The sequence below is a fragment of the Prionailurus bengalensis genome, chromosome E2 (assembly GCF_016509475.1).
Source record: "Prionailurus bengalensis isolate Pbe53 chromosome E2, Fcat_Pben_1.1_paternal_pri, whole genome shotgun sequence".
Taxonomy (NCBI): Eukaryota; Metazoa; Chordata; class Mammalia; order Carnivora; family Felidae; genus Prionailurus; species Prionailurus bengalensis.
The window spans coordinates 16878662-16895521 of NC_057352.1; the positions used below are offsets into that span (position 1 = coordinate 16878662).

The 16860-nt window shown below is 36.3% G+C and overlaps 1 protein-coding gene and 1 pseudogene across 2 annotated transcripts in view; one reads left to right on the forward strand and one right to left on the reverse strand.

Moving 5' to 3' along the window:
* Positions 1–402: 402 nt before the first annotated feature.
* Positions 403–16860, reverse strand: part of LOC122494983 (zinc finger protein 420-like) — a 58962-nt gene continuing 42504 nt past the window's right edge. For both annotated transcript variants that reach the window (XM_043600611.1, XM_043600612.1), the window contains one exon: positions 403–2577. In XM_043600611.1, the coding sequence (XP_043456546.1) occupies positions 881–2577 (1697 nt within the window). In that variant the 3' untranslated portion in view covers positions 403–880. The remainder of the gene's footprint in view (positions 2578–16860) is intronic.
* LOC122495058 lies at positions 15167–15672 on the forward strand (annotated as a pseudogene).

Below are 16860 nucleotides of genomic sequence, written 5' to 3' on the forward strand. Positions count from 1 at the left end.
CGGGCTCTGGGCTGATGGCTCAGAGCCTGGAGCCTGTTTCCGATTCTGTGTCTCCCTCTCTCTCTGCCCCTCCTCCGTTCATGCTCTGTCTCTCTCTGTCCCAAAAATAAATAAACGTTGAAAAAAAAAATTTTAATAAAAAAAAATTAATAAACAAATCATAGGGATGAAAAGTACAGCATATGGAGTATAGTCAATAATACTGCAATAATGTGGTATTGTGACAGATGGTAATGACACTTATTTTGGTCAGTATTGAGTAAAGTACAGAATTGTCAAATCACTATGATATATACCTGAAATTAAAATAACATTGTATGTCAACTATACTTCAATTAAAAAAAAAATAAAATGATTCTTGAGCCCAGAAGGAAACAATTTTAAAATACTGAAAAAACACAATTACAGTAATAACTAATATTTATTTAATATAAACTATGTATTACACATTGCTTTAAGTCTTTTTATGTATTTGCATCTTTAAATCATTATAATGAGAGTGATTTTAATGTTTTATAAATGAAAAAACTAAAGCAAACAGGGGTTAACTAGCTTTTTCCAAAGGAATACATGTGTAGTAAATGGTGGAGTTCAGATCATGCTGAACAAGAGAATGATGCCAAACAAGAAAACCCTACATTTTATGGTTGTGCTCTTGTATAAATTCACCAATGTCTAACAAAGATTGAAAAATGATGGAAACTGATTCTCCATTATATTACACTAGCCTCTCTCTGTTTGAATTTTCTGATAGAGTTACCTATGGATGAAAGTAAAAAAGGATTCCCACTTTCATAATCTGAATTTTCTGATATTCCAAAGCTGAGTATCATTGAGCAATCAAAGGATTTAATAAATTTATATTTTCATAAAGTTTTTCTCAATTATGAAGTTTATGATGTTGAGTGAGGTGTGAATTACGTCTGAAGTCCTTACCACATTCGTTACATTTATAAGGCTTCTCACCAGAATGAATTCTCTGATGTTGAGTAAGTTGTGAGCCACGATTAAAGGCCTTCCCACATTCATTACATTTGTATGGTTTCTCACCAGTATGAATTCTCTGATGCTGAGTCAGATGTGAACCACGAATAAAGGCTTTCCCACATTCATTACACTCATAGGGCTTCTCACCAGTATGAACTCTCTGATGGTAAGTCAGCTGTGAGCCACGAATAAAAGCCTTACCACATTCTTTACATTCATATGGCTTCTTACCAGAATGAGAAATCTGATGTAAAGTAAGTTGTGAGGCACAAATAAAGATCTTCCCACACTGCTTACATTCATAGGGATTCTCACTTGTATGAAGTCTCTGATGCTGAGTCAGTTGTGAGCTATAAATAAAGGCCTTCCCACACTCTTTACATTCATAGGGTTTTTCACCAGTATGAATCCTCTGATGCTGAGTAAGATGTGAGCCACGAATAAAGGCTTTCCCACATTCCTTACATTCAAAAGGTTTTTCACCAGTGTGAATTTTTTGATGTTCAGTAAGTTGTGAGCCACGAATAAATGACTTCCCACATTCTTGACATTCATAGGGTTTCTCTCCAGTGTGAATCCTCTGGTGTCGAATAAGCTGTGAGACATAGTTAAAAGCCTTCCCACACTGCTTACATTCATGTGGTTTCTTACCTGTATGAATCCTCTGATGTTCGGTAAGTTGTGAGCCACGAATAAAGGACATTTCACAGTCTTTACATTTATAGGGCTTTTCACCAGTATGAAGTCTGTGATGCAGGGTAAGCTGTGATCCATAACTAAAGGTTTTCCCACATTTCTTACATTCGTAGGGTTTCTCACCCGTATGAATTCTCTGATGTTCAGTAAGTTGGGAGCCACGAATAAAGGCCTTTCCACATTCTTTACATTGATAGGGTTTCTCTGCAGTATGAACTCTCTGGTGGTAAGTAAGTTGAGAACCACGAAAAAAGGCCTTACCACATTCATTACATTCATAGGGTCGTTCACCAGTATGAATTCTTTGATGCTGGGTAAGGTGAGAGCCACGTATAAAGGCCTTCCCACACTCTTTACATTTATAAGGTTTCTCCCCAGTATGAATTCTTTGATGATAAGTAAGCTGTGAGGCACAAATAAAGGCTTTTCCACATTCCTTACATTCATAGGATTTCTTAACAACATGAACTCTCTGATGGTAAGTAAGTTCTGAACCCCGAATAAAGGCCTGTCCACATTCTTTACATTCATAGAATTTTTCATCAGAATGAGCTTTCTGATGTTCAGTCAGTTGAAAGCCATGGATAAAGTATTTTCTGCATGCTTCACATTCATAGGATTTCTCAGGAAAATTAATTCTTTGTTTTAACATAAGGGATGCAGTCTGGCTAAAATTGGGGATTCCTTTACAAGTGATTAGTAGTTGCTTGAAAAATCCCTCTTTATTTCCCAATTGGCTTTCAAACTGGTCTTTGCATTCCCTATCATCTTGAAGGCTTTTACAATCACACTTAAGTCTTGTAAGCTGTTCTATGATCTCCCACTGAGATGATTCTATTTCATAAATTCCTTTTGTTGAGAACAGCTTTTTGGTCTCACATCTGGATTCCCAGGCTATAAGGTAAAAAGAAAGAAAATGTTATTTTCATATTCCTTGAAAAATGAAATTTCTAAGGTAGAAACAGTAGACTCAAATTGAGTATCATAGTCATAAGATGTCAATGGAACCAATGGAACAGAAAAGAAAAATCCAGAAACAATTATAAGTGCAAATTTAGTACATAATAAAAGCTGGCAGCTCAAATCAGTAGGAAAAACATGAACTCTTTTTAATAAATGAAATTGATAAACATACAGATAAACACATCAAAAAAAGAAAACTGGATTAATTCTACATATCTTACAGTTGGATAAATTCCAAATGGATCAGACATCCATATTTACAGGAATGAAAACATACATATATTAGAATAAAATTTGGGGGACTTCTTCTATAAACTAGGAATGGGGAAGACTTTCCTAGTCATAATTTGATAAAAATGACTGCACTATGGTTACAGAAAAAAGAAAGGTTGGCATGTCAAAAACACGGTTAAGGTTAGGTTAAGTAAAATGACAAACTTGGAAAAAATATTTGCCAGGTTGCAATATCCCTAATATATAAACAGTTTCTAAAATTAGACTAGAAAAAAAAGACTACCATATAAAACTGGGCACCAACACTATGTAAAAATAGTCTAAGAAAATGGGACAGTTGATAGAAAAGTAATGTAAGTAGCTTTTAACCATATGAAAATATACTCAACTTTGCTCATAAGATAAATGCAAATTAAAGCTAAACAGAGGTGAAGATATGAAGAAATTGGAATCCTCACAGCTTGCTGATGGGAATATAAAGTGGTACAGCTGCTTTGTAAAATAATTTTGTACTTCCTCAAAAAGTTAACATAGTTTCCATATTACCATGCAATTTTACTCCCAGTTATATGCCCAAGAGAAGTGTCCAACATAGAGTTCCCACATAACCCAAAAATCCACTCGTAAGTATAAAGCCAAGAGAATTGAAAACATATCTATATAAAAACACAAAAACATTGTCCATAACAGCATTAATCATAATAAGCATAAGGTGGAAACAAGTCACTCATTAATTGATGAATGGGTAAAAATGTGGTGTATCCTTAACAATAGAATATTTGGCAATAAAAATATTGACACATGCTACAATATGAATAAACTTTGAAAATATTATGCTTAGTTAAAAAAGCTAGTCACAAAAGACCACATATTGTATGACTGCTTTTATATGAATTATCCAAAGTAGGCGAATCCACATAGACAGAAACATCAGTAGCTGAACAGGGCTGGGGGATGGACAGAGACACAGAGTATCTTGCTACTACAAGATATTGGATTTCTTGCTGGAGTGATAAAAATGTCCTCAAATTGTGATGGCTATATGAGACTGTTAATATAATAAAAGTCATCACTGTTTACAGAAATGGGTAAACTGTACAGTATGTGAAATATATCTTAATAACGTACTTTTAAAAAACTACAGAGATGCTATTTCTTACCTCTTGGAATAGGGCATTTCCAAATGTGACATCAAATACTATTAGCAAGACTGTAAGGAAATTGGTACTTATAGACATTACTAGTAAGAATATGAATGGTACAAAGGAACCTATGAAAGGAAATACAGCAGTATTTAGCATAATTACATATATCTTTTGATCTAACAACTCCACTTCTGTGAAATCAATCCCAAAATTGCCCTAACAAAATGTCAAAAACATGATGCACAAAAACTGAAGCACAATGTGTTAAAGCAAGAGATAAAAAATAATCTAATTGGGGGTGCCCGGGTGGCTCAGTTAGTTGAGCATCCAACTTTGGCTCAGGTCATGATCTCACAGTTTGTGAGCTCAAGCCCCACGTCGGTTCCGGTGACAGCTCAGAGCCTGGAGCCTGCTTTGGATTCTATGTCTCCCCCTCTCTCTGTCCCTTCCCCACTTGTGCGCACGCTCTCTCTCTCTCTATCTCAAAAATAAATAAACATTAAAACAATTTAAAAACTATAACCCAATTGTCTATTAGATGACTGATGGAAGTAATTCATGGTATACCCACATCACAAAGTACTATGCAGCAGTTAAAAAAGGGGAATATATTAATATGAAATGCTGTTTACATACATTATTAATTGCGAGAAAATGTGTATGCGAGAAAAGCATGTATAGTTATGCCTTTTCTCTTAGGAAGAAAGGGAGAAGAGTAAGTATGCATGTATAAAGTACATTTGCTTTTATTTTTTTAAAGGGGGGATGGATTGCAGGTGAAGAAGGAATAAGTGGGGGGGGGCAAGGATAGAAGACCTCTTTCAATACAACTTGTTTTGTAAATTTCATTTTGGAGCTACATAAATATTTTCTGTTATTATAAAACAAATTATAACAACCACAGCGTAAAAGTGGAAAATACTGAATTAAGAAAACAACACTATTTACAATTGTTGGAATAACCAAAGAAATTATTTCAAAGAACTTTCAAATATAGTAATTTGACTGAAATATACATGGGGGAAAAAAAAGAATTGCCAAAACAATTGACTCAAACTGTTTTGAGTAACCATACTATTGGTAGTAATGCTGATCTTCTTTTAGAGACTTATATTTATAAGGTAGGATAAAATAAGTAATTATATGATATTCCAATCCTATAATTTTTAGTGTTCACGATAACTGGGAGTCTTAGCATGGGAGAAAATGGGTACAGATATAAGATCATTAAAAGGGTTAAATAAAAAGCCTATAATTAAGAATCTGAGGGGTGCCTGGGTGGCGCAGTCGGTTAGGCGTCCGACTTCAGCCAGGTCACGATCTCGCGGTCCGTGAGTTCGAGCCCCGCGTCGGGCTCTGGGCTGATGGCTCAGAGCCTGGAGCCTGTTTCAGATTCTGTGTCCCCCTCTCTCTCTGCCCCTCCCCCGTTCATGCTCTGTCTCTCTCTGTCCCAAAAATAAATAAACGTTGAAAAAAAAATTTTTAAAGAATCTGAATTGGAAATACTGGTATGAACTCATGCTATAGTTTACTTTGTTTTTTTTTTTTTAATTAATGCATTTTCTTAGAGCAGTCTTAGGTTTTAGGTTTATAGAAAAACTGACCAAAAGTCAGAGTTCTCTCTTTCCTTGCCACTCTCTTATTATTAATATCTTAATACTTTGCACTGGTGTAGTACATTTGTTATAACTGATGAAGCTTTATTGATATATTATTAACTGAATCCAATAGTTTACATTAGGGTTCACTCTTTGTGTTATAAAGTTATATGGGTGTTGCCAAATGCATAATGTCATGTAGTCACCATTACAGTATCGCACAGAATAGTTTACTTAAAAATCCCCTGTACTCCACCTAGTTATTCCTCCTCCCTCCCCAAATCCAGGCAACCACTGATTGCTTTCCCAACTCTACTATTTGCCTTTTCCAGAATGTGATGTAGTTAGAATCATAATATATGTAAACTCTTCAAACTGGCTCCTTTCACTTAACAAGACACTAAGCATTTTCATGGTCTCATGGTTTGATAGTTATTTTTCATTTCTGAATAATATTCCTTTGTATGGATTAACTACATTGTTTATCCAATTACTAAATGAAGGGCATCTTGGTTGCTTTCAAGTTTTGGCAATTATGAACAAGCTTCTATAAACTTATGTGCAGGTTTTTGTATGAACAAAAGTTTTCAATTTATTTGGGTAAATATCTAGGAGCACAATTGCAGGATCATATACCAAAACTATGTTTATTTTGTTTTGTTTTGTTTTTTTCAAGTTAGTTAACATACAGTGTAGTTGGCTTCAAGAGTAGAACCCAGTGATTCATCTCTTACATATGACACCCAGTGCTCATCCCAAAAAGTGCCCTCCTTAATGCCTGTCACTCACTTAACCCACTCCCATCATCCCACAGTTTATTCTCTGTCTTTAAGAGTCTCTTATGTTTTGACTCCCTCTCTGTTTTTATCTTATTTTCCCTTCCCTTCCTCTATGTTCATCTGTTAAGTTTCTCAAATTCCACATGAGTGAAATCATATGTCTTTCTCTGACTGACTTGTTTCGCTTAGTATAATACCCTCCAGTTCTATCCACATTGTTGCAGATGGCAAGATTTCATGATTTTTTCATCACCGCGTAGTATTCCATTGTGTGTGTGTGTGTGTGTGTGTGTGTGTGTATGTATGTATGTATGTATGTATATATCACTATTCCATTGTATGTGGGTATGTATGTATGTATGTATGTATGTATGATGTATTACATCTTCTTAATACATTCATCGGTTGATGGGACATTTGGGCTCTTTCCATAATTTGGCAATTGTTGATAGCGCTGCTGTAACATTGGGGTGCATGTGCTCCTTCGAATCAGCATTTTTGTATCCTTTGGATAAATTCCTAATAGTGCAATTGCTGGGTCATAGGGTAGCTCCATCTTTAGTTTTTTTGAAGAACCTTCACACTGTTTTCCAGAGTCGCTGTACCAGTTTACTTTCTCACCAACAGTGTAAGAGGGCTTCCTTTTCTCCACACCCTTGCCAACATCTGTTGTTTCCTGAGTTGTCAATTTTAGCCATTCTGACTGGTGTGAAGTGATATCTCCTTATGATTTTGATTTGTATTTCCCTGATGATAAGCGATGCTTTACTTTTGTGTATGGTGTAAGAAAGTGGTCCAGTTTCCTTCTTCTGTATGTTGCTATGCAGTTCTCCTAGCACCATTTGCTAAAGAGACTGTTTTTTCCATTGGGTAATCTTTCCTGTTTTGTTGAAGATTGGTTGGCCATATATTTTGGGGTCCACTTCAGGGTTTTCTATTCTATTCCATTGATCCAGGTGTCTGTTTTTGTGCCAATACCATAGTGTCTTGATGATTATAGCTTTGTAGTACAGGTTAAAGTCCGGGATTGAGATGCCTCCAGCTTTGGTTTTTTCAACACTACTTTGGCTATTCAGGGTCTTTTGTGGTTCCATACAAATTTTAGGATTGTTTGTTCTAGCTCTGTGAAGAATGCTGGTGTTATTTTGATAGGGATTGCATTGAATGTATAGATTGCTTTGCGTAGTTATCGACATTTTAACAATATTTATTCTTCCGTTCCATGAACATGGAATGTTCTTCCACTTGTGTCTTCTTCAATTTCTTTCATAAGTTTTCTACAGTTTTTGGTGTACAGATCTTTCACCTTGTTGGTTAGATTTATTCCTAGGTATCTTGTGGGTTTTGGTGCAATTGTAAATGCGACTTATTCCTTACTATCTTTCTGTTGCTTCATTATTGGTGTACAGAAATGAAACCGATTTCTGTACACTGATTTTATATCCTGTGAATTTACTGAGTTCCCATATCAGCTCTAGTAGTTTTTTGGTGGCATCTTTCAGGTTTTCCATGTAAAGTATCATGTCATCTGCAAAAAGTGAAAGTCTGACTTCTTTGCCAATTTGGATGCCTTTTATTTGTGTTATCTGATTGCTGAGGCTAGGACTTCCAACACTAGTTGAACAATAGTGGTAAGAGTAGACATCCCTGTCATGTTCCTGGTCTCAGGGGAAAAGCTCTCAGTTGTTCCCCATTGAGGATGATACTGGCTGTGGACCTTTCATATATGGCTTTTATATTAAGGTATGTTCCTTCTATCCAGACTTTCTTGAGGGTTTTTATCAAGAAAGGATGCTGTATTTTGTCAAATGCTTTTTTCTGCATCTACTGACAGGATCATAAGGTTCTTATACTCTTTTTCATCGTTGTGATGTATCACACTGACTGACTTGCAAAATTGAACCTGCCCTGCAGCCCAGGAATGAATCCCACTTGATCATGGTGAATAATTTTTTTTTTAAGTACTGTTGAATTCAATTCATCCAGATTCATCAGGGATATTGGCCTGTAATTGTCCTTTTTAGTGGGGTCTTTGTCTGGTTTGGGAATCAAGGTAATGCAGGCTTCATAGAATGAGTTTGGAGGCTTTCCTTCGATTTCTATTTTTTGGAACAGTTTGAGAAGAATAGGTATCACCTCTGCTTTAAATGTCTGGTAGAATTCCCCTGGGGAGTCATCTGGCCCAGGACTCTTATTTGTTGGGGGATTTTTGATAACCAATTCAATTTCTTTGCTGGTTGGACTACATTTAGTTTTGTAAGAATGTGTCAAACTGTCTTCCAAAGGGGCTGTACTATTTTGCATTCCCATCAACAATGAAAGAGAGTTTCTGTTGCCCTACATTCTTGACACTATTTGGAGCTGTCAGTGTCTTGGATTTTAGTCATTCTAAGAGACCTGTAGTTACATCCCATGGTTCTTTAAAAATGTGATACCCTGGGGTGCCTGGGTGGCTCGGTCGGTTAAGCGGCCGACTTCGGCTCAGGTCATGATCTCACGGTCCGTGAGTTCGAGCCCTGCTTCGGGCTCTGTGCTGACTGCTCAGAGCCTGGAGCCTGTTTCAGATTCTGTGTCTCCCTCTCTCTCTGTCCCTCCCCTGTTCATGCTCTGTCTATCTCTGTCTCAAAAATAAATGAACGTTAAAATAAATAAATAAATAAATTAATTAATTAATTAATAAAAATGTGATACCCTGATGACATGATATCTGAATATCTTTTCATATACTTATTTGCCATGAGTTTATCTTCTCTAGTGAGGCATCAGTTCAGATCTCTTGGCCACATTTAAACTGGGTTCTTTTGTTACTGAGTTTCAAGAATTCTTTGTATATTTTATATATAAGTCCTTTACCAGGTACTGTCTTGCAAAGATTTTTCTCCCATTCTGTGATTTGCCTTTTCATTCTCATAACTGTCATTCACTCAGAAGTTTTTAATTTTAATGAAAACCAACTGTATCTTTTGTGTTCATGATTATAGTTTTAGGTGTTTATATAAAAACTCATTCTGAGCCCCAAATCACCTAGATTTTCCCCTCTGTTCTGAAGTTTTATAATTTTCATTTTACATTAAGGACTATGATCTATTTTGAGTTAATTTCTGTGAAAACGTATGACATCAATATTGAGATTTTTTTTTTTAAGTGTGTATGTTCAGTTGTTCCAGTAACATTTGTGAAAAAGACTATCCTTTCTCCATTGGATTGCCTTTACTCCTTTGTCAAGGATCAGCTGAGTATATTTGTATAAGTCTGTTTCCGGGCTTTCTATTCAGTTCCAAGGATGCATTTATTCTTTCACCAATAATACAATGCCATCCTGATTACTATAGCTTTATGGGAATTCCTGAAGTCAGGAAGTTAAGTTTGTCTCTCATTTCCTGCATACTACAGTCTTCTTTTTATTCTTTTCACTTCTTTTAGTTGACTTTTGTAGAGAAATATTTATATTCCTTTCTCATTCCTTTTATGTACAGTTGACCCTTGCACAATAAAGGGGTTTAAAGGTAACAAATACCCAGTCAAAAATCTGCATATGACTTTTGACACCCTCAAAACTTAACTAATAGCTCACTGTTAACCAAAAGCTTTAATGATAACATAAGCAGTTAATTAACACATATTTCATGTTATATGTATTATATACTCTATTCTTTGTTGTTTATTTATTCTCAGAGAGAGAGGGAGAGAGAGCAAGAGCGGGTGAGGGGCAAAGAGAGACAGGGAGAGAGAATCCCAAGCAGGCTCCATGCTGTCAGTATGGAGCCCGACATGGGGCTTGATCCAACGAACAGTGAGATCATGACCTAAGCTGAAATCAAGAGCTGGACGCTCAACTGACTGAGGCACCCAGGGGCCCCAATATACTCTATTCTTACAATAAAGTAAGCTGGTGAAAAAAAAATTATTAAGAAAATCATAAGGAAAAGAAAATACATTTATGGTACTATACTTTAAAAACTACACATATAAATGGACCTGCACAGTTTAAACCCATGTTGTTCAAGTGCCAACTGGATCTTCTTTTGTGTATGGCTATTTTCGTTGTTATTACTGGGGGAGGGTTACATTTAATGTCCTAAAGTTATAACTCTTTTTTTTTTAATTTTTTTTTAACATTTATTTATTTTTGAGACAGAGAGAGACAAAGCATGAACGGGGGAGGGGCAGAGAGAGAGGGAGACACAGAATCGGAAGCAGGCTCCAGGCTCTGAGCCATCAGCCCAGAGCCCGACGCGGGCTTGAACCCACGGACCACGAGATCATGACCTGAGCCGAAGTCGGACGCTCAACTGACTGAGCCACCCAGGCGCCCCAAGTTATAACTCTTTAATTTGAATTTATACCAGCTTAATTTCAATAACATACACTTAATTTCAATAACACTACTCCTTTATGTCTCAGTCCCCACCCCCTGTGATTGTCAATGTCACAAAATTACATCTTTATACATTTGTGCCAAAAAACAAACTCAGTCTCTTAAAGTATTAGTTACTCCAATTAAGTAGAAAACAAGATTTGGAGCTACAAACCAAAGTTACCAATAATACTAGCTTTTAGACTAACATTGTGGGGTTTTGTTTGTTAACTTTATCAGTCTCTTAAATGATGCAGAAGAGAAAAAGTAGTTACAAGCTATTGTTACAATAATAGCTTTTATAATTGCTCATCTATTTACCTTTATTGAATTCTGTATTTCTCTATATGGCTTCTAGTTACTGTCTAGTGTCCTTTTATTTCACCTTGCAAGAATCCCTTAAACATTTCTTGCAGAGGAGGTAAGGTAAAGTGGTCACAAACTCTCTTGGCTTTTATCTAAAAATGTCTTATTTTATCCCTTTTGAAACACAGTTTTCTTGGATATAGGATTCTTGGTTCACAGTTTTTGTCTTTTAGCACACTGTATATATATATATATATTGGCCCACTACCTTCTGATCCCTAGTGTTTCTGATGAGAAATCTGATCATCTTACTGAGGATCACTGTGTATAATTATTTGCTACTCTCTTGTTGCTTTCAAGATTGTCTTTGACTTTTGAAAGTTTGATTATAATGCATCTTGGTACAGATGTCTGAGTTCATCCTACTTTAGTTTGTTGAGCCTGTATGTTTATATTTACATCTTTCATAAAATTTGGGAAGTTTTTCAGCTATTGTTATTTCAAATGTTGTCTCTTTCTGCTCTTTCTGCGACTCCCAAAATACATATGTTTAGCTGCTTGATGCTGTCCCACAGGTCCTATAGGCTCTGTTCACTTTCCTTCTACTTTTTTTTTCTTTCTAATCCGCAGACTAGATACTTTCTATTGTCCTATCTTCAAGTTCACTGATTCTTTCTGCCTGCTCAAACCTGTCTTTGAATCCCTCTAGTGAATTTTTCATTTGGGTTCTTGTACTTTTTAGTTCCAGAACTATTTCTTGGCATCTGCTTAGGTTTTCTAGTTCTTTATTGGTTTTTGTTTTGTTCACATACAGTTTTAGTGACTTTATCCACATCTTCCTTTAGTTGTCTATCTTTAAGACAGTTGTTTTACAGTCTGTCTGGTATATATGCCATCAGGTCTTTTTCCAGAACAGTTTCTGTTGGTTTATTTTTTTCCTTTGAATGGGCCATATTTTCCTGTTTCTTTGTATGCCTTGCGATTTTTTGCCACAATACTGGACATTTTATACAATTCTTTCTTTTTTACATTTATTTATTTATTTTGAGAGAAATAGAGAGAGAGGGAGAGAGAGAGGGAGAGAGAGAATGGGTGGGGTAGGGACAGAGAGAGAAGGAGAGAGAGAACTCTAAGCTTAGTACAGAGCCTGACACAGAGCTCAAACTCACAAACTGTGAGATCACGACCTGAGCCAAGATCAAGAGTTGAATTCTTACCCACCTGAACCACCCAGGTGCACCCATTTTATACAATTCTAAGTAACTCTAGAAATCAGATTCTCTCCCTCCCTCAGGGTTTGACAATTTATGTTACTATTGTTGTTTTGATTGTTGTAGGCTTCTGTGCTGAGGACCACACGCAGGTATAAACTTAAGGTCTTCTCCAGTCTTTTCTGGGCTTTTCTCTGGGTATGCATGGTCACTTTCTAATTTTCTCTAGATATGCCACTGTTTTTGAATGTCCTAGTCTTTAATATCTGGCTCCCAAATGGGAAAGAAAAAAATGAACAAGGTGAAAAAATGGTGCCAGCCCTTCAAGCTGTCCCCTGGAAGTCACTTCAGCCAGAAGGGGAGGGACTTAGAGCAAATGGGGAAGTGCAACAATGGCCACTTCCACTTTGTCTACAACTCTGTGATCAGGACATTGTTAGGAAACATGTTGGGGAAAGTCAATATTGTAGACTTGTCAATTTTCTCCCAAAATGATTTGTAGAGTCAATGCAATCTTAATCAAAATCCCAACACATTTGAAGGGAGAAGGCTGTCAACCTAATTAGAAAGACATAAGACCATGAATGGTCATAACATTCTTAAAGAGAAGATGAAAATATTTTAAAAGCAACTATAATTAAAAGCAACTATAATTAAAACTATGTGGTATTATCACAGGGCTTAAATATACGAAGTCCAGAAATATGCCCACATAAAAAAGGAAATTATATTTGATAAAAGTAGCATTTCGTGGGGGGAGAAAATAAACTTTACAATCAATCTTGCCAAGACAACTAGAAAAACTAGACCCCTATTTCACACACCATGAGAGAAGTCAACTATAGGTAGGATGAAAACCTCAATGTGAAAGGAAACATTAAAAATCTTTTTAAGGGGTGCCTGGGTGGCTCAGTCGGTTGAGGGTCCGACTTCGGCTCAGGTCACGATCTCACAGTTCATGAGTTCAAGCCCTGCATTGGGCTATGTGCTGACAGCTCAGAGCCTGGAGCCTGCTTCGGATTCTGTGTCTCCCTCTCTCTCTCTGCTCCTCCCCTGCTCACACGCTGTCTCTCTCTCAAAAATAAATAAAGGTTAAATTTTTTTTTAATCTTTTTAAAAATAATTATATAGAAGAATATATTAATGAATTAAAGGTATAGAAGGATATTTTTTAATAGCTCACAAAAAATATCCATCATAAAGGAAAAGATTGATAAATTCTACTACTTTAAAATTAGGAACTTTTATTCATTGAAAGATTCTAGAAAAAGGGTGAAAAGTCAAGGCACACAGCAGAAGATACCTAAAACACAAATATACTACCTATAAAAATAAAAAACCCATCTAATCAGTAACAGAAAGATTAACAATCCAGTAGAAGAATAAGCCAAAAATACGAACAGGAATCTACAAAAGAAAAGTTCCAAATGGCCAATAAATATATTAAAAAACAGCCCATTAGCATTCATTAGTAATCAGGGAGATGGAAATAAAATTCTAATGACAGATACAAGCTGAGTAGATAGGCAGATATTTTTAAATCTGACAATATTATGTGTGGTCAAGGATGTGGTACAGATTCTCATATACTATTGATAGGGACTGGGCACTGGTACAATTACTTCAGAACACAGTTTGGCAGTAAAATCAAAGATACACATATCTTTTGACCCAGCACTTTTACTCTTAGAATATCTATCTAAGATAGAGATTCCAGAGAACCTCATGCTCAGGTATATGAGTAAACATACTAAGTGACATTTATAGCATCAATATTTATAAACAGCCCAAATTAGAAATGACCTACATTTTAGCCAAGAATATACTAAAAATTAATAACCAAGAGTTAATTCTGGTATATTCAAACAATGGAATTCTTATAAAAATGAATGAACTAGAGCTACCTTTGGATGACTCTCACAAATACAGTATTGAATAAAAGGAGCCTGACACAAAAGAATATGTACAATATGACCCCACTCACCTAAATCCTAAAATGGGCAAAACTAAACAATACATTTTAGACCTGTATACCTAAGTCACAAATATATATACTCATAGGGTGTTTCTGGAGTGATGGCAATGTTCTGTTTCTTGTCATGGGTGGTTGTTAATCAAACTGTACATATGTTTTATGTACTTTCCCATATATTTCACTATAAAAATAGGTTTTTTAAAGTTTATTTATTTATTTTGAGAGAGAGAGAGAGAGAGAGAGAGAGAGAGAGAGAGCGTGCGTGCACATGCATGCAAGCAGGGAAGGGACAGAGAAAGGGGGAGAGAGAAAATCCCAAGCAGGGCTCTATCTCATGAACTGTGGTATCATGACCTGAGCCCAAATCAAGAGTTGGATGCTTAACCAACTGAACCACTCAGGCACCCTTAAAAATAGATTTAAAAAAATCATATGGCTGATAGTGTTACTTGTTCTAAATGTTAGCAATATTCCCTAAATAAAAATTCTATAAGTAAGAACACTGGATTCCCCTAATGCTCCCTGTGAGGGTCCAGGGCAAATTTGGAACCTGACGCTTATATTCTTCTCCTTTCAACTAAAACAGTTTGAGTTGGCCCAGTGTGGTAGAACAATAAGTGAAGGGATGCTAATCCATACAAAGAATTAGACTAAGAGATAACAAGACTATTAAATGAGTCTGGCACCAATTAGAGATCAAAGGGATTATTCTATGTCTAAAGTATGAAATGTGTTATAATCTAATTTTTTTCTAATTTTTTTAATGTTTACTTATTTTTGAGACAGAGAGAGACAGAGCATGAACGGGGAGGGTCAGAGAGAGAGGAAGACACAGAATCTGAAACAGGCTCCAGGCTCTGAGCTGTCAGCACAGAGCCCAATGCAGGGCTTGAACTCATGGACCTCGAGATCATGACCTGAGCCGAAGTCGGACGCTTAACCAACTGAGCCACCCAGGTGCCCCACAATCTAATTTTTAAAAATAAGACATTTCTGGTTCACATGGCCTGGGGGTTGGACTGCAGGTCTCCTTGCAGTGGCGGCATCTCCAGAGCAGAGTAGGAACTGCGGCAGCTGGAGTCATGGCAGGACAAGTGTTTAGAAAGTTTCTTCCCCTTTTGACCGAGTTTTAGTTGAAAAGAGTTGCAGCCAAAACTGTAATCAAAGGTGGTATTATGCTTCCAGAAAAATCTCAAGGAAAAGTTTTGCAAGCAACAGTAGTAGCTATTGGATCAGGCTCTAAAGAAAGGGTGGAGAGATTCAACCAGTCAGTGTGAAAGTTGGAGATAAAGTTCTTCTCCCAGAATATGAAGCACCAAAGTAGTTCTAGATGACAAGGATTATTTCTTATTTAGAGATGGTGACATTCTTGGAAAGTATGTGAACTGAAATAAATCATTATTGAAATGGCATAAAGTGAAGGCACCCATTCCAGTGAAGCTGTGAAATCTCTCATCATGTAAATAATTTTCATGTCTCTTTTTTATAATAAACTAATGGTGTCCAAAAATAAATAAAATAAGCAATTTCTGGGGCATGCTATAAAACTATCCAGGGAGGAAGAGAAAAGGCACTCAGCAATGGCTATAACTGTAGCTGAAGAGGCAAGGGAGAATGGGAGGTAAGGAAGTATAGGTAATTCATGGCCATCAAGGAGAGCAGAGTAAAGGAATGGAAAATGTAACATCAAGCACAATTTTTTAAAAATATGGACGACATTACACTATGTGGGTTGAAGTGGTAGCATAAGAATAAGTCAGTTGAAAAGTTTAAAAAAAGCTGTCAGAGAGAGTGAATGTTTGAAACAGATTTTGGGCTGGTAATTACAAGGTTTCTGTATCAGGGTGTGAATAAATGAAGGAATTTGGAAGAGAAAGATAATTTGAAATGAGATTAACGAATTGAGAATTAAGATGTATTATTATAAGGATGCTGAGATCACCAACAATGGTGACAGGTGTAGTGGAGGAGAGAAAGTTAGTGGGCAAAGTGTTTTGATCTTTAGTCTACTCAAGGAGAGGAAATTGGTAAATAATAGAACAAGAATACCTGGTGGGTGGTTCAGTCTTTAAAGTGCTTCAAAGGAGCTGGGGGCTTTGATAATGGAAAATAATGGACTGTGAGGGAAGACAAAACAAGAACCATTAGCAAGTGCTTTAAGGGAAAGCTGTATATTCATGGCATGGCTAAAGTGTTCATTTGAAGACAAAAGGTGAAAGGAATATTAAAACATGCTGAGGATAATATGGGATATTTCTTATAAAGTTTCAAACAGTAAGGTGGAAAAGATTTGGGTGTTAAGAAAAGAGTGGGGAATGAAATCCAATTGGGAGACATATAGATCTGGATGAGAAAAGAGTTCAGCTGATGATTGATGCCCTGGAAAGACTGGACTTCTGGACCTGAGTGAAGTAACTGAAGATGTAAGACAAATTGGAATTGGTCCTAAATAACCTCTTAGGAGAAGGTGGATAATTTTGCTAATGGAAATTGGTTTCTATGAAGACAGTTCTAGTGGTAAGAAAAATACTGCCATGTTAGTACAGGAAGTGATCTTGTTTCCCATAAATTCTGCTGGAGGCCTGTATGGAGGGGATAATTTTCTTAAA